Source organism: Artemia franciscana, chromosome 7 (assembly GCF_032884065.1).
Source record: "Artemia franciscana chromosome 7, ASM3288406v1, whole genome shotgun sequence".
NCBI classification, from domain to species: Eukaryota; Metazoa; Arthropoda; class Branchiopoda; order Anostraca; family Artemiidae; genus Artemia; species Artemia franciscana.
In genome coordinates, this window is record NC_088869.1 from 24279602 (window position 1) to 24298776 (window position 19175).

The 19175-nt window shown below is 35.3% G+C and overlaps 1 protein-coding gene across 1 annotated transcript in view; it reads left to right on the forward strand.

The window, feature by feature from the left end:
- The first annotated feature begins 1810 nt into the window (after positions 1–1810).
- Positions 1811–19175, forward strand: part of LOC136029033 (sushi, von Willebrand factor type A, EGF and pentraxin domain-containing protein 1-like) — a 28373-nt gene continuing 11008 nt past the window's right edge. Inside the window, exons 1-5 of the mRNA XM_065707069.1 lie at positions 1811–1878; positions 6113–6304; positions 9433–9621; positions 12525–12743; positions 18741–18962. Coding sequence (XP_065563141.1) covers positions 1842–1878; positions 6113–6304; positions 9433–9621; positions 12525–12743; positions 18741–18962 — 859 coding nt within the window. The 5' untranslated portion in view covers positions 1811–1841. The remainder of the gene's footprint in view (positions 1879–6112; positions 6305–9432; positions 9622–12524; positions 12744–18740; positions 18963–19175) is intronic.

Below are 19175 nucleotides of genomic sequence, written 5' to 3' on the forward strand. Positions count from 1 at the left end.
TGAATGTAAATAAATCTAAGGGTTTTGACAATATTCGTCCTCGGCTTCTCAAAAATGTTAAAGATATCCTAGCCTGCCCCTTTAGCTGTAGTCTTCCAAAAATCGATAAATGCTGCACAACTTCCAGTGGATTGGAAAAAAACATACATAACTTTTGTTTTCAAAAGATAAAAAAGATTCTGCTTCCAATTACACGCCAATCAGTATTACCTCTTCTGTTGTCAAAGTGATTGAAGGAATAGTTAATGACACTATTATTAATCATTTAGAAAAGGATGGCATCCTTCACCATTCTCAACATGGTTTCCGAAGTGATAGATTTGTTGACACAAATTTACTGCAATCTTAAAATCTTGCTACAGATCTAATAGACAAGGAAATTCCTGTTGATGTTGCCCTCTTTGACCTAGCCAAAGCCTTTTATAGGGTCTGCCACAAGAGATTGATTGTCAAATTACATGCTGCAGAAATAAACAGCCAAGTTGCTGGCTGGATTAGGGCATTTCTTGCTGAAAGGACTCAACAGGTCAGAATATTTACATCTCATGGAATGCCGATTTATTCCAATTCATCGCTAGTCATGAATGGGGTGCCACAAGGTACTATCCTTAGCCCTACCCTTTTCAATATTTCTATTAATGATGCCCCCAGTGTAGTACACAATTATTTCATTTTATGTGTAGATGATTCCAAACCTATTGGTCGCATCAAAAACCAACTTGATGCATATGTTTTCTCAACGCGATATAGATGAGCTTAATAATTGGGTAAATACCTTGTTATTGGTCTTCAACACATCTAAATGCCATGTCCTTTATTTTGGAGAAAATAAATTACGTTTTAGGTACACTTAATGACTTACCACTTGAGGCTGTTCACAAGGATAGAGGTCGGGTGTCTTGGCTGATGAGAAACTTAAAATTTGATTCTCATGCTGCTATTGCTGCTTCATCAGCTAGCCAGAACCTAGGAACAATAAAGAGTACTATCAACAGCCACTCTTCAGGAGTGATGAAAACCCTATATAAAGCTCTTGTTCGACCTAAACTTGAAATTGGCATGACACTTGCATCCCCTTTTTACAAAAAGGCAAATTTATCTTAGAAGCAGTCAAAAGGCGAGTAAAGAAATTGATTAACAAATCCTAAACAGTCCCCTATTATGAACGTCTTCGTTGCCTCAAACTACAAAGCCTAACAAAGAAGTGCAAACGCGGGCATGTCATAACTGTATTTAAACTTATTTCGACAAATATTGTCCCTGATTTTTTCATGTTTGCCACCACCTCTTCTACCAGATTTAATTCAAAGAAATTGTCTAAGATGTCATCTAGACTTCGACAGAGAAGTCAGTTCTTTTAAACCAGAGTCACTAGCCTTAGAAATATACTGTCAGAATATGTTGTCTCTGCAACTTGTCTTGACACTTTCAAATCAGGAGTGGATGCTGAATGGAGTGATGTTGAATGGAAATATAATTGGAATAACCATGCGTCTTCAATTTGCCTTTTATTTTTCATGGAGCCTACAGGAAGAAAATCTTTAAATTGCTTCAAGCTGCAATTTAAGGTAATTTTAAGGTAATGTGTAAAATAAAGGTCCCTTTAAGGGTTCGAAATAAACTTTGTGACGGAAGAGATTATTATATTTTGAAAAAGAATAAACATACATTTGATTTATGCATCACATTTCACTCTATAAAATAATCGAAACTCCAAAATTTTCACTTGGCCTAGTCTTTCTTTTAAGGCAGATTCGCTTTCATATGGTTTTTCGTCGAAAAATGTTTTCGCTTGTTAGATGGCTTGTCGCGAAAACTTTTCCTAATTTAAAAGTGCAGTCATGCTGATTTTTATATTTATTTTCGCCCTGTCTCTTGGTTTGTCTAAATTTAGGTTATATAGTCAGATCTATTTACAAATGAAAGCTACTATTGAGTTAGGCTTAAAGGCACCTAATCATTAACTTACAGGAAATACTATTTGTTTTCATCTCTTGACAGTGTCTGAGAATTATGGTTAGGTTAATTCCAAGCTCAGTTTCACTGCAATTTGTGACTCTTTTGGAAAGCTAATTGCAAATAAAAAACTTTTGGTAAAGTTTTTTTTAAAGGGATCTAATCTTTTGAGGACCATCTTTGAGTGGTCACCTCTTCTGTATCATTGCTTTCTTTCTCTCAGTTGGAACACAAAACACAACTCTCATAAAATCTGGCATAGGCCTATATAAAAATTTCCAAAGTAGTCAAAACAAAAGACCATTAGAAGACTTAAAAGTAGGAAATTCTATATTTGAATAAAGGTGTTCTATAAAAATGATTGTAAAACATGGATAGAAAACCTAGACATCTGACTATTAGAAACTCTGGTAAAGTTCTAGTTGATTGACCTCTTGCTATCTCAGAAAGGGGTTAGGTTAGGAAAATAAATTTTCAGGGATGGGTCTATAGGCTAGAGTATGTTCTGGGAAGGTATTTTAAAGTACCCACCTCCACTCCTTCTCCCTCTAGAGGGCCTTGGCCTTTGATAACCTTCAAAAATATATGTGTTATAAAAGTGAAACTTTGCAAAATACATCTTCTGGTTGAATGAACAACAACAGACTTATTTTCAGCTTCACAACTTTGCTCAATCCCAATTTATAAGGTTTTAAGATATGCAAATACATTTCCTAAATTTTGAAAAAAATTGATATGGCTCAGAATTCTTCTCAAGTAACAGGAATTGCATTTTCAGAACTAAAGGCAGAGAAAAGGCCACTGGTAACTGAAAATTAAGGTAAAATGTTGTTCTGTCAAAATTTCAATATGTATAGACCTGTCATGTAGGCAAATTTCAGGGCTCTCTAGAGGGAGAAGGAGTGGAGATGGGTACTTTAAATTATTTTCCCAGGATATATTTTAGCCTGTAGGCACATCCCTGTAAGTTTCATTTTCCTAACCTAGCCCCTTTCTGAGATGACAAGAAGTCAATCAACTAGAATTTTACCAAAACTACCCATAGATTATAAAGTAAAACTTTATCTATTGCAATGTTTTTTAAGTTTTGTATATAGCCTAGGCTATGTCTGGCACAATTAAGAGGGAGGGGGGCAGGAGGTTTGCTGTTTAACTATATCCTAAGGTATACATCTCCTTCTTATGTCTGTATATAGCCTTAGCCTATATGCAAAATTCAATGATTTTAAAAAAAATTAGTATATGTATTTTATATTTACTATTTTCTAAGAAGATAACTTTCTTATCATGGTATAAATCTAGATTTATGGCTGTTGAGAAGAAAATATGTTAACAAAACAATTTTCACTTCATGATATGCAGAATAATTGTATTTATCATATTTTGACTGTAGCTCTGCCACTCCTCAATACTTTACTCCCCCCTAATGTGTAAATATGGGGCCAATTTGTATATTGCCTATGTATTCTTGTTCTTGATTTCCTCACATTTTACTCAAAAAGTATAGTGGATCTGTAGTCAAAATGTATTAACTACAATTATTCTGCCTGTTAAGAAACAAGAATTGTTTTCTTAACATGTTTGCTTCTAAACCTAACTTATACCCTTAACATGAATAGATAAAAAAACAAAAAGGAAACTTGCTAAAAAGAAATTTAAGGCCAAAATCTATCTTAAAACCTATAAAAATTCTTCAACATGTAAGGGCTTTCCATTCTCAATCCCTCTCATAATGCACTACAGTTTGACTTGTCCCAATTCTTTAAGATCAAAGACAAGAGCAATGGAAATAGTGTAAGACAAATTTTAAAAGAAGTATAATACTTTAATGTAACAAGCACAGGCTAAGGAGGAGCAGCCCCACTCATGTAAGGAAAAATTTTTACTTCTTTTAAGTTTTATTGTTGCTATTTTTTTTGTTGAGTAAAACACTTTATTATATTCAGTTTATATTCATTTTCAATAAGGAGGGGCAGCCTTCCTCATGCATTAAAAATGTTTTGCTTCTTTTAAGTTTCTTTGTTTGTTTCAATACCTACCATACTTGCCCTAAATATAAGGAGGACTAGCACCCCCTTGAACCTCACTCTTTACATCAAAGCTCCACTTCTTAATTTTGTTGAGCTATGTTTAAGGAAAAAGCTCATCTGATGTTTTTATTTTTTTAATAATATATAATTTTTAAAGTTAACTGATCTTTCTGCAAAAAGATGAGAACAGTCACCCCTTCAGTTTCATTACCTATATCGGAAGTACCCATATAAATATATATATATATATATATATATATATATATATATATATATATATATATATATATATATATATATATATATATATATATATATATATATATATATATATATATATATATATATATATATATATATATACATAGATAAGGAGGTCAAAGGGTACATCTTTAATCACCTGAACATTGATTCAATTTATCTTTAGTACCTCTCATAGAAAGTATGAAAATATGGGTCTAAACTACTTTTGGAGATCTTTGGTACCCCCTCCTGAAAGGGAAATCCATTGGTCAGAATCCTGATAGATAGCAGACAAATGCACAATACTACATATCATAGTTTTATTGGATAAATGGTCTACAATAATTTCTTAGTTTTTAAGGGGATGCATATGTGTTTAGAGATGAATGGTATACTGCTTGGGAGTATGTCCTTTGAAACTGGAGGGTCATATAAATACCCTTTTAATAGTTATGAAAAATTTTCCTTGATGATGTCTTGACCCTGGTTTGGGGAAAATACCTAGGCCTGTAGTATAATATCTTTTGTTACTTAATATTGTTCATCCTATTGCTGGCAAGTTTGATATAAGGATTTAAAGGTTCATTTTAATAAATTATCTTTCAACATGAGCAAATGTAAAATTAGTAAGTTTTGAATATTAACAAGGTTTACTCTTTTCAAACAGTTTGTCACTATAAAGTGTTTGATCCATGGCTTTCTTTGATGTAAAGGAGACTACTTCTTCTAATATATCCATTTAAAAGATGAAAACAGTCGCTATTTGCCTTTGCCTGCCAAGAGAGGCAATAAGCTTGGAAGGGCAAGGAAGGTTATCACCCTCAAATAATTAAAACCACTTTCATACCAAATTACTCAACACACAAGAAACTAAACTAATGAAGGAAGAGAGGAAAGAAGAGAAAGAGGAAAAGACAAGGAAAGGAGAAGAAGATAGAAAAAAAATTAAAAGCAAAGAAAATTGGGGAAATGCCTTCAATAGAATGACCCCTGTTTTTTCACATTCAAGTTTAGTATCCATATGAATATACTTTAATAATCACAATCCCCCTTGAAAATAGTGCTCCACTTCAAAATTTTTCTCAGGATGGGGGGGGGGATTGAGATATCAAAAATGAGTCATAGGATCATCATTGCCATCAATTTTAAGGTGGTTTCTTTGAAAAAAAGTTGTTTGCAGAAATGTCTTCCAGGGATACTGGTGAGGGGCCTGGGAAGACATACCCCACAGATATTACAATATATTATACAACAAGATATTAAAATATGTATATAAAATGAGAGAAAAAAGAAATATTTCCATATAAATTTTACCAAACAAAAAGCTGCAAGTAGGACTTGTCCCCCTGGGAAATCTCCTGGCTGCACTCATGATCCCCTATTCCTTTTCCTCTTTTTGTGCTGGTAAGCACAAAAAATATTGAGCCAAAATACTCCCTATTTTGTCTCAATGCTAAAGAACCAAGATGAAATCTTTTTTTTTGGAGGGGAGGGGAAAGTTTTTTTTTAAGTCTGTCCTTTGACTGGCTCTTTGACCAGTTTTAAATAAATGTGTATGAAAGTTTTTGAGAAATATTCAAGGAGACTTGAAGTCTTGTGGGAAAAAGCAAAGTCCTGGATTAAAAGTTTTTTTTCCTTAGTCCCCCTATCCCCCTTGCAAATTGGAAAAGTGGTATATCTAAAATTGCCCTTTTTGGTTTCAGAATCTTTGGGGAATTCTCCAATCCAATGTTTAACTCTTTATGCTGAAAGCTAAATGAGACAATTCTTATGCAAATATTTCAATTTTTGCCTCTTATCTATCTTGTGTCAAGACATATTAGTACACAAACACAGATAGTTCTTACTTTTGTTTACCTTACTAATGTATTTCTTATTTTTAGCTTGTAAAGAGATACCAAAAGTGATCAATGGAATTTTTCATTTATCTACCAAACAAATTGAAATTGGAACTGAGGCAACTCTAGAATGTTTTAATGGGTTTGATAATCAACCTCAAGATGTCAGAAGCCTTTCATGTGGAGAAGATGGTACTTGGAAAACAAAAGAAAGTAAAGATCTGCCATCTTGCCTAGGTACATTTTCATGGATCACTCAATGAAGTAAACCTAAATAAGTAAACTGTTTCGTCTAGCATAAGGCTGACCCTTTTAATACAATTTAAATAAGGATAGACTTTTGTTAGCAGGTACAAAAAGATTCATAGAAAGAAACCTTGGGTAAAACAGCCCCTTTACTTGCAGGAAAGGTAGGAAAGGTTAAATGTAGATTGCTAATGAAAATTTAGACAAAATATAATGTTCTAAAATTTAACCTAATCACAATCCTGGGAGGCTGTAGGATTGAGTTAACTCCGAGGAGAATCTAAATGGGTGGTTCATTAGTCCTAAACACCACTAAAATAAAAATTGAAGTTTTTTCTTCCGTCTGATCTCTCTGACTGTTTCTCCAAAACAAAGGCCTAAAAAAATAGCCCACATAAATATTGTCTTTACGCCAAACTCCAAAATTCAGAGTGAATGCACTAGCATTGACCTAGTAAATATTGAAATGTCCTCTTTGTGTTATTTTGTATTATTTTTTATCCTCGCCACCTTGTAAGGAAGGTGGGTTATTGTGGAAACCTAGAAGGGGGTCCATCAACTGAGAATTTTATTAGCCTTTTAAGGCCAAAAAGTGATTGAAGGGTAAGTGGCCCCCTCCCATGTTCTTTTTTGCCCAGGAGCATCCCTGTAAACCCCCATGGAATTGGGCCAACTTTTCTGGATGCTCATTTTGTTTACAGTAGTTGAGAGGTTTAATAATTATGCCTCTGTTATCAATGTGGCCTCTGAAGACCCTGGATCAATGGCCCTAAATGACATAAACTGTCTATTGCTCATATGCATAGGCTGTAGTAAAAAAGACATGTTTGATCTCTTCTGTCGGATTGGTAAATCTGGATTTTCTCTTCAATGGCTAAATTGAAACACTCAGGAGATGCATAGGGAAGGGCAAGTGGACTTAAAATATTGTTTTTAGGAGGGGGAAGGGCATTCATGAAAAAGTTGTTTCTGATCTGCTTAAAAGTATATGGGTGCCAAGCTGATGTTGATCTTTTTCCCTAGCAAGGTGGCAAGGTTATAAATTACAAGACACTATGAGTCCTTAGATTATCAGAATCATGTACAGAATATGCTGGGAAAAGATTTTGAAATTAAGTTAAAACTTTCTGAGAGTGTGGGAGGGGGGGGGGTCAAATTCTGTGTCTGAGAGTGGGGAGAAGATTTGGTAAAAATATGTTTGGTCTTTAATGCCCATAAGAGTTTTTTTTTGCTTTCAGCCCCTGTGGGACTTTTCAATCCTGCTTGTAGCTGATTTCTGTAAATGCCTGGTCCAAGGGAATTTCGATAAAAATAAATATGGTCTATGGCGTGGATCCTCTAAAAGTGAGGCAAAATGCTTTTTTTCGAATCGGCTTGTAATTTATATCCGTAAGTTCTCGGTCTAAGGATGGTCTAATGCAAAGAAAAATTTAGGTTGAGTGCGTGTGATCCCCCCTTCTCAATGCAAAGGAAAAAATCGACTCGCCCAAAAATGAGGTTCAGAAAAGATCAAAAGTTGTTTTTTCGAACAGCTTGAAATGTGTATTCATAACTCTAAGGGCCAAGGTAAACGTAATGTACATGACAATTGTGTTTGGTGTACGTTCCCTACAGTCCCCACCGAAAATAGGTCAAACACTTTTTTGTCAGCTTTAGACTCGTATTTTTAAATCCTTAGGCCAAGGGGACCCGAATGCACAAACAAAAAGAATTAATTCTTTAAACTTCTTATGTCAGATTGGCTTAAAAATTACAATTACGAGTCCCTGGGTCAGGTGGATTTGAAACTAATTTTGGCTCTGTCAAATTATAACTGCCCAGAATAAACCCAAGAATGTTTCGTCTCCGGTGGGCTTGAAACTGAAAGGGCCAAATAGACCTCAATAAAAACAAAATATTCTGAAAAAAATGGTTTTAGTGATTAATGACACCTGAAACTAGAAGAAACAATTTTGTTCCCTGTTATTGGTTCAAAATCACGGGTATGTAGACTGGACCTAGTGAGGCGCCTTGTTCCAGTAAATGAAGATAAAAATTCTGAAAAATAGTAGCAACAAAATTTAATGCTTAAGTAAAAAAAATAATGTTTGCATTTTCTCCGATTGGATTGTTACTTACAGGGTTTATAGACAGGAGTCCGGGGAACTCTTTGAGACAAGACCAGGTCCCGAAAAATCCATCTCTCTTCTCAAATTGAAATTGAATCGCTTTTGGACTTGTAACCTAACTCTGTGCTTTTAGTTTATACTCTTAGGAAATTTCAGAAAGTTTAAATTCTTAGGAAATTTCAGAAAGCTAAATTACCAAAAATCTTTCCAACTTCAGAGGAACTTTCCGTTTACGATCCCCATACTGTTCGTTTGTTTTTGAATTTCTATATCTTACAATTTGCCAATTCGTAAAGATGTAGTGGGAGGGGGTAAGATTTTTTCTTTAAAAAAATGAAGATACAAAAATAAGTATTTTACAAAATCTACCAGGGAGGGTGTATTTATGTTTTTTTTCCGATTTTCCTTCAACGAAAATACCCAAAAAATATTTATAAAATTTAGGTGGTGGAGAAAAGCATTTATTCAATAGTTTAATTTCTAACGAATTAATAACTGTTATGAACATTGTTATGAATAATATTAAATGTTACGGAAAATAGTGAATTAAAGAGGACACTATGGAAATTCTGGGTCATCGTTAAGAAAAATCTCAATTCTTCTGTATTTTTACTATCCTATTATTGTTAAAGTTTCTGTTTTAAATGTTATACGCTGTCTTATAAGATTTTCTTCTGACATTATTTTAGACGAAGCTGGAAGATGGCACTTGTAAGAAGTAACAAAGTTAGTAATCTCAGTTAAGACTTTTCTCAATAAACCCTAATAAGTCAAGAATATCTACAGGGAAAGGAAATGCAGCAAAATTACCCTGGAAGGTTATAAATATAGTGAAACTTATTTTTTTTTTATCCTAAGTGATTATGGCACCTTTGCAACAAGTATACCCTTTTTATCCAACTCTCCCCTTCTTCAGAAAATTATCAGGGTATGCTGGTGTCTAGGAAGGCGTATATTTTTATTAGTTGTCTATCTAGTTGTTCTTTTCGAATGTTATATATTTTTTTTCAGAACGTACTTGTCCACATGTGAAGCAGTTAATTTATGGAAGTAGTGAAATCGATGGCTTACATGCCGCAAACGGAGGATACAGTGATGGTACTGTTATCATGTACTCTTGTGCACCGGGATACATTCTTATTGGGCCACAGAAGAGACTTTGTAGAAATGGAAACTGGTCAGGAGAAGACCCAGAATGCCGTAAGTGTTCTTGCTACCAGCAAATATTATATTTAATTGTTGCAGATATAGCATGTGATTAGATAGAAATCATATAAAATCACAGCTGCTTTTTGTGAAATGCCTTGATTTAAATGCCGTGAAATTGATAGCTTGATAGCAAAATTGGTTGCATGTGATGAAGAGCGAGTAAAACTTGGAGCGAGTAAAATTCACCGCTTGTTGGATGGATACGATAGCTGCTCTCTAACTCTGCTGCACATGCTAGGATGTAATTTGTCTGGTACTTGAAATTCATATTAAAGGTTTCAGAGAATGATAATTGAATCTGAGATATAAAGAAAAATAAATATCCTAGTTGCATTTCTTTCAGGTGTTCGAATTTTAAGTTATGATTGTAAGTATATCAAAGTGGCTGTAGTAAAGGGTTTAGCCAGCAACCCCTTCCTCGTTCCCATGTGACAGTTTTTGCTGGTTTTAAGTTTTGCTGCTCTAGTTTTTTTTTCAATAAACCCTTTTTTCAATTGATTGTTTTTTTTTATGACATTAGTGTCAGAAAAAAAGATGCTTATAAGAAACAATCGGTAGACCACTCAAACAGACAGCTTAAAAGCAAAACACATGCTTCATGTGCCTGAAATCCTCACTTCTTAAGGGTGGAAGCTGAGAGCTTTAGATTTCGGGTCTTTCGAATGACATTCTGCTTTAAAGACGGTATACTTTGGCTTAAATTAGGCTATTCATCCTTTTTTGAAAAAAAAACGAAAAAAAAAAAAAAAAAAAAAAACAAAAACAAGGCCTAGTAAACGTAACTAAGACCTTTGGGTCTCCAAATAAATAATTTTAGGTTATTTTAAAGACGAAAAGAAGTAAAAACTTCATATCCTTCTGCACCAAAACGTTTCTCTAAATGAGAGGAGATTAGATGGCACCTGTGTTGGTACCATTTGCAACTGTACATTTTCCGTAGCTATGGATATAACTTGAAGGGTATGTTTTTAAGGAGTGTTGTCCAACTGTTGCACAATGACCGAATTTTAAAGAGTTTGCAAAATTGTATGGCAATGTCATAGATGATTCCATCGTTCTGTTCTCATGCTCAAAGGATTGATTATTCGGATTTATCTGAGGGTCAGTTATTAGAATAGTGGCAGATCAAAACAGTGACTGTAGACATGGCGCATGTGCAGGAGCCCTCAACCTAGCGAGCAGGATCAAAACATGAAGGATCAAAGCAGGAACATGTAAATTAAGGATCAAAGCTTCTGGCTGCTCAACTTGAATGTGGTGTCGCTGATAGTAAAAAAGGAATAGGATTACCAAGGAATTGAAACTATCTTAAGTTTTCCTATGTATAAGGCTAATAAACTTTTTTACCAGAAAGGCGGTCATAACCTTTTTAACAAGTAGTGTAGGTGCCCTGGCAAAGTTCTTCTTCTTGTTTAATTAGTATTCTTTGAAAAACGTATGATTAGAATATCAACATTATTAACTTATTGTTTCAATTATTTATCTAAAATTGGTTTTACTTTTGACTAAAGTTCCCTAAGATTTTCGTACAATATACAACAAGAACTTTGTATCAGCTATCTTTGAAATGAGAAAATAGAAAAAATTGATTTTATTAATATGTATTGCATAAAACCTAAGTAGAAGAATGATTACACTAAGAAAGGTCTACCCTCGTAGATGTAAATTTGGTGAATTATTTCTAAAAAGAAAAATGAAAATGGTAAAAACAGTTTTAAACATAGACGAAAATGCTCTATTTGAAATTGGATTCTAATGGCAGCTAATTAGTTTTTCGTTCGAAAGTTCAATTAGTAAGCAAAATTGATAATGCATAAGTGGCTAAGCCACCTTAGCCATGTATATCTTAAAGAATAACGGCATTGGCAAAAGTTTACTTGAAATGAAACATTTTCCAGACTAGCCAGTTGATAGTTTAGCTGAGGGGCTAGTGTGCTGGACTTGCAATCGTATGTACTTCGATGGCTCGACACCTGATGTCGCTACTAATTTGTTTTAAATGGGGGTCAGTTGCGTGACCCTTCTACCCCCATGACACTTCCTGGCTGAAGGGCCATGAAACGGAGGTCACCACTGCCGATATGGATTTTCAAGCCCAAAATCGCATCCTTTACATTTTTACGGTTTATCTGTCTATTTAAAAAATAAAAATATGCTATTCTATTCTATATAGTCAAAGGCATATTTTGCATACAGTGAAAAGCAATTTAGCTAATGAGAAACAGTTTTCGATTGAAGCAACCGTTTTTACTCTTTCATTGGTTAATATGTAATCCGCTTTGTTCGTAAAACGCCAAAGGAATTTAGAACCTTAGAACCTTAACGAAGCAATAAGCATATCAAATTTCTTTATATAAAGTCATGAATGGAATTTATTTTAAGCAGTTTCTTTTTTTTTTGCAGTCTTTAGTAGTATAATAAGAAATGATAATGCTTTGTTATCGTTACTTATTTTCCTATTTAGAGGATTAGTAAAATGAATAAATTCCAATCTGCTTGTTTGAAAAATGTTAATGTTATCGAGCAAACTCTCATTTTTTTTGTATTTATTCTCGCTTGTAAACTCACAGATTTAAAATTCAATTTTATGCTTTTGCTTTAAAGCCTAAAAACTATATTAAACGAAATTAGTTTTCAGTGCTTTTGTATTTTTCTTAGTTCAAAGATTGTGCAGTGTTCCACCTGAAGTCAGCCATTCTGTTGTGAATATCCAAGCTGCAATCAACATGTCTCCTCTATCTTCCCACTTCCCTCCTGGAAGTGTTTAATTTTTTTTTTGTATTTATTCTCGCTTGTAAACTCACAGGTTTAAAATTCAATTTTGTGCTTTTGCTTTAAAGCCTAAAAACTATATTAAACGAAATTAGTTTTCAGTGCTTTTGTATTTTTCTTAGTTCAAAGATTGTGCAGTGTTCCACCTGAAGTCAGCCATTCTGTTGTGAAAATCCAAGCTGCAATCAATATGTCTCCTCTATCTTCCCACTTCCCTCCTGGAAGTGTTGGGACATACTATTGCTATCCTGGGTATGAAGCAGCTGGGACCTCATCGGTAAAATGTGATGCTGATGGATTGTGGAAACCAGATTCAGCTGTGCAGTGTGTCCCAAGAGAAGGTTTGAATATGTTCACTATTTAAAGGAGATACCTTAGTGCTCATAATGATAAAACTGTTTTGCCTATTTTGTACATTTATGAAGTTGCTTTAAAGATTAGAGACTAATTACCAAACATTTGTGATTTCAAATTAAAAATTTCATGAAATATAGTGAAAACAGTTTTTTAATGAATCTGAATCCGAACACAAAAAAATTTGATTCTCTAAAAGTATTTTGACTTTTTCTACTTCCAGAATATATATATTCGGTAATATTAAAGCCTTTGTTCCGATTCCACTCGGCAAGAGACATGTTTTGTTCAGTTCCCCAACGGGAATTCAATAATGGCATTTCATTTAACTACCTTGCCAAATAGGGTTCTCTGGTGGGATGTACCTAGCCACACACCGTAGAATGGAACCCAACAGCATTCATTAACAGTTTTGACAGCAACTGCAATTGATATGTTTTTTAGGACATTTTTATTTTACTTGTATTACTGTTATTTGCATTATGTTTTTTTACATTAGATTCTTCATGACCTCTACCATTAGTATAACCACACAACGAAGGTCCTATGCTTTAGTCTTTGAGCATAAGCCAGAGACCAGTATGTTAATTGGTTTCCTCACTTTGAACAATATAGGAAGACCATTAGTATAACCACACAACGAAGGTCCTATGCTTTAATACTGCACGTAGACCACAGATCAGTATGTCGATTTGTTTCCCCACTGTGCAATGTATAGGAAGATAATCAATGACCTGTCGTTTGAGGCATGGTGAAACAAGACACGGATAAATACTTTGTAGTTATGTTTAAAAATCCTGTCTATCCTTCATTCCATTATTTCCAAAGAGGTCACAAAATCCTGCTCTTTGTGACGCGCGTCCTCCTGCGAAATTCTGGATTTGGCATTTGATCGAGTGTAATCGTCCAAAATACCCTGTTGTAATCAAGTTTGTTTGCTTGCTTAGCGCAAATTCGGAATAGCCCTGTCTAAGTACAAATGTGGAGGGATCGATCAGAAAATACAATTAATGAACAATGCTCCAAACGCAATGTGGAGATCTCTTAAGCGTAAGGGACATTGTAGTGGTTCCGAAGTTTCAATCTCAGAGAGGGAATGGATTTTTCATTTTACTTCGGGTGTTTTCCCTCCTGATCAAGAGCTTGGAGGTAAGCTCAGCAAAGAACTAGACGAAAGTCTGAAGTTACCTGGTTCTGGTATTAGTTACGTAATTTTTAATGTCGTCATACGTATTAAAGAAAAAACAATCGCGAGGTGTTGATGAGCTTTGTGGTTTGCACCTTACCTATGGAAGTGACAATCTTTTGTGTCATTTTTAACTTTCGTTTCAGATCATCTTTAATACCGGTCTCTTACCATCTGTTTTTTGTACCGGAATTTTTACTCTTGTGGTAAGAAAAGGGGAAAACCCAGCAGTATATATATCTTTCCGTCCTGTAACTGCTTCACCTATCCTGTGTAAAATATCTGAAATGCTTTTTACGATATTCCCCAGTAAATGTTGTGCTCCTGATGACCAGTTTGGCTTTAAAAAAGGTACTGGTCACTAGGACATCTTTATATTCTAGATAATATGCTTACACATGCTGATGAGTTAAATGAGTGCATTTTCCTGGTGAATTATGATGTTCGCAGAGCATTCGACTCCAGAATACATGTCCAGCTATTACTTTCAGCACATAAACGTGGCGTCGATCTGTTGGTTATTTTGTACTGTGGATAGAAAACGTTCTTTCTTAGATAATATACCCTCTAGTAGTGGGCCGATTATCGTGTGAACACCAGCAAGGATAGAGATCCGGCATGGTGCCATTTTTTCACTAGTGTGGTATAATAACAGCGTCCTTGAGAGCCAGAAATCGTTAAAAATGAGTTTTATCTTTCGCGGATTAGATTTCTTGCTGTTGAGTTATGCGGTAGTATTTTAAACACGAGCCGTTGCTTTTCTCGGATTGAAATTTTTTTTTGATATGCTTAGTGCAGAGCATAAACAGATCGGTATTACATTTAATCCTAGTAAAAGTGAAGCTGTTTCGTTTTGTAGAAAAGCAGTGAATTCAAGGGATCGTGTTGAAGAATTTTTTGACGAATATGTTGTACTGTCGGATTCTATTGTGGAAAGGGCAAGAAAGGCTATAGGGCTCTATCATCAGCAAAAAAAACAAATGTAACCGACAGGTTCGATTCCGGCTGTACAATGCTTTGTTTGTACCGGTTTTTTTTTAGGTGTCTCTCCATTTTAGAATATTTTCTACGCATGTTATAAGTATGCTAAATATCTTCTTAATTTACGTCCGTGGACAAGGAATTCGTCGGTGTTGCACCAGTTCGGCCTTACCGACCCCATTGCAGCTCTCTCTAAGTGTCGGTTTGAATGCTTAAAATCAGTTGAGACCAGCGATCTTGCCGTTTTGATTCGCCCTTAAGTACCTGTACGTATGCATATAGTATCTCAGTTTTCGTTCATTCCTGTTGTTTTTGTAGTGTTCAGTCTTTTTTGTGTCTATCTATTCGCTGAGTTTGTGGTCATGTACCGTTTTTCGAATGTGTAATCCAATTATCTGCCTATCTATTCTACTTTTAAACTTTCATTTAATAGTACTTTTTTTCAGACTTTACAGATGTCAGAACTTCAAACAAATTGCGTGTCCTTCCTCTTAGTTCATCTTTCTTTAAGGGGTAGGGGTAGCTGCCCCATGCAAACCCAAGTTACCTCTTAACCTGTCATTTATGGCTATTTTGTTGCACCCAGTCTCAGATTGGTCAGTTTCAGCTCTTGTGGCTAATTTGCAAGCTTCTAAAGCTCTTAGGGATCAAGTCCCCTACCATATGCATTATAAATTATAACGTAATTCGTCTTTTTTTCTGCAAAAAAGAGAATATGCAAAAATTGTAGTGCACAAAATCAAATTCGGAAGCAAATTTGTTAATTCATGCCACTTTCTAATTTATTTCTTGTCGCTATGAAAACGTAGGAAATTACCTCACGTCAAGTGCTGGTAAGTTCTAGGTTAGAAAGTTCTAGGTGCGTCTGGAGAAAAATGGGTGTGGGAGGGGGATGTTGATTATAAAGGGCAGTAGAACTTTTGGTTTTTATTTGAATTAGCTATTTTCCAATTTAATAGGACCACGCATCCGTGATCTTTATCAAGCATCCGTGATCTTTATTCCGCCAAATACAAAAATTCCACATTTTTGTAGATAGCAGCTTGAAACCTCAACAGTTGAGTTCTCTGAAATACTGAATTTTCTCTGAAAATAGAAAAATTGAAGTATTTTTAACTTACGAACTGTTGATCAGATCTTAATGAAATTTGATGTTTGGAAGGATATCGTGTCTCAGAGCTGTTATTTTAAATCCCGACCGGATATGGTGACATTGGGGGGGATATGGCAGGGGGAAACCTAAAATCTTCGAAAACACTTAGAGTGGAGGGATCAGGATGAAACTTGGTGGGAAAAATAAGTACAAGTCCTAGATACATGATTGACATAATTGGAACGGATCCGCTCTCTTTGGGGTGGTTGGGGGGGTAATTCTGAAAAATTAAAAAAATGAGATATTTTTAACTTACGAACGGGTGATCGGATCTTAATGAAATTTGATATTTAGAAGGATATGGTGTCTTAGAGCTCTTATTTTAAACCCCGACCAGATCTGGTGACATTGGAGGGGGGGGGGAGTTGGGATGGGGAAACCTAAACTTGGAAAAAACTTAGAGTGGAGGGATCGGGATGAAACTTGGTGGGAATATTAAGCACAAGTCCTAGATACATGATTGACATAACCGGAACGGATCCGCTCTCTTTGGGGTAGTTGGGCGGGGGGGGGGGTAATTATGAAAAATTAGAAAAAATGAGGGATTTTTAGCTTACGAACGGTTGATCGGATCTCAATCAAATTTGATATTTAGAAGGATATCGTGTCTCAGAGCTCTTATTTTAAACCCTGCCGGATCTGGTGACATTGGGGGGGGGGGAGTTGGGAGGGGGAAACCTAAAACTTTGAAAACACTTAGAGTGGAGGGATCGGGATGAAAATTGATGGGAAAAATAAGCACAAGTCCTAGATACATGATTGACATAACCGGAATGGATCCGCTCTCTTTGGGGTAGTTGGGGGAGGGGTTAATTCTGAAAAATTTGAAAAAAGAGGTATTTTTAACTTACGAACGGGTGATCGGATCTCAATGAAATTTGATATTTAGTAGGATACCGTGTCTCAAAGCTCTTATTTTAAATCCTGACCGGACCTGGTGACATTGGGGGAAGTTCGGGTTGGGGAACCTAAAATCATGGAAAACGCTTAGATTGGAGGGATAAGGATGAAACTTGTTTGGAAAAATAAGAGCAGAAGTCTTAAATACGTGATTTACATAATTGGAACGGATTTGCTCTATTGGGGGGGGGGGGTTCTAATTCTGAAAAATAAGAAAAAAATACGTATTTTTAACTTACGAAGGAGTGATCGGATCTTCATGAAAATTCATATTTAGAAGGACCTCGTAACTCAGATCTCTTATTTTAAATCTCAACCGGATCAAGCGTAATTGGGCGGGGGGGGGGCAGTTGGGGGACCGAAAATCTTAGAAAATACTTAAAGCGGTGAGATCAGGATAAAACTGGATGGGAAGAAAAGAAACCTGTCTAAGATGCGTGACTGACATAACCGGACCGGATATGTTCTCTTTGGTGGAGTTGGGGGGGGGTAATTTTGAAAATTGAGGTATTTGTAACTTACGAAAGGGTGACCAGATCTTAATGAAATTTGATATTTAGAAGGATCTTGTGCTTTAAAGTTCTAATTTTAAATTCCTACCTGATCCTGTGACATTGGGGGGAGTTGGAGGGGAAAACCGGAATTCTTGGAAAACGTGAAAATTGGGGTATTTTTATCTTACGAATAGATGATCGGATCTTAATGAAATTTGAGTTTTAGAAGGAATTCATGTCTCAGAGCTCTTATTTCAAACCCCAACCAGATCTTTTGACATTGGGGGAGTTGGAGGGGGAAATCTTGGAAAAACACTTGGAGTGGAGGAATCGGGATGAAGCTTGGTGGATAGAATAAACAAATGTCCTTGATACGTGATTGACAGAATCGTACTGGATTCGCTCTCTTTGGGGGAGTTGGGGGGAGGGGTTCAGTGATTTGGCGAGTTTGGTGCTTCTTGACGTGCTAGGACGATTAAAATTTGTAGGCGTGTCAGGGAGCTGAACAATTTGACTTGATAAAGTTGTTTTCCCAGATTCGACCATCTGGGGCTAAAGGGAGAGGAAAAATTAGAAAAAAATTAGGTGTTTATAACTTACGAGTAGGTGATCGGATCTTAATGAATTTTGATATTTAGAAGGACATCGTGACTCAGAGCTCTTATTTTAAATCCTGACCGGCATTAAGCCTCTTATTTTCCTTTTTAAATCAATCTATTGATTCATAGAATTTTGTTAGAGCTCATACCATATGATCTCTTGGCTCTTAGCTCTTCTCGCCTCGTCACAAGTGCCATATGAGCTCTTAGCTCTTGTTTTCGAAAATAAAACAAATTCTCGCAGGCTCTTAGCTTTTGATTGGTAACATTAAATTTAATGAATTTTATATATTTGGAACCAGCTTAAAAAGCTAAAGCTTAAACCAAATCACGTCAATAGATTTAGATGGATGAAGCTGTTGCTATGTTATATTTTGAGAAAGGAAGTTCTCTGACCTCCCTACTGACATGTTCATCTACTATATTTATTAATTTCTTGCTTGGAAAGCCTTGATTAAGTTAAACTTGGCACAAATTAGAAATTTATAATATGATTAGGAATAGAAATTCCCCCCAAAATAAAAGATTTTGAGTCTGAAATTTGGTATACTATTGGACTTTATGACTTTGGCTTAATGAAGGCCGGCTTAGATTAATAAAATTATTTACTTTCTCTGTGAGGTATTGAAATTTGAATCACTGAAATACATTTAAGAGTAGTCACTTTTTAGGTACACCATGCCAAGATTGCTGTAATATTTCGAACATTTGGCCTCATGCAAAAATTACAGTTATACAGGGAACATTTACGCCCAGAGGTGCCCTTCCTGGAACCTTAATTGAAGTTACGTGTGTAGATGGATACAAAAACATGAGAGAACTTAGCTGTAATTCAACCGGCTTGAGGATGCACTGCAAAATGAGTTTATGGATTGGTATATCTCCACAGTGTAGTAAGTCTTCTCTTTTTTAGTCAGTAATGGATTATTAAAACACAGAAAAATAAATCATAGATAAAACTGTTCTTTTTTTTCTGTAAAAAGAGTTGACTGGAATAATATACTTGAACTAATATCCCTCTCAGCACCTTTAAGGGTATTTTGAAGGATCATAATGATGGTCGTGCCCCCTTGTCTGCATACCTTCAGTAACTCTCTCCACCACTT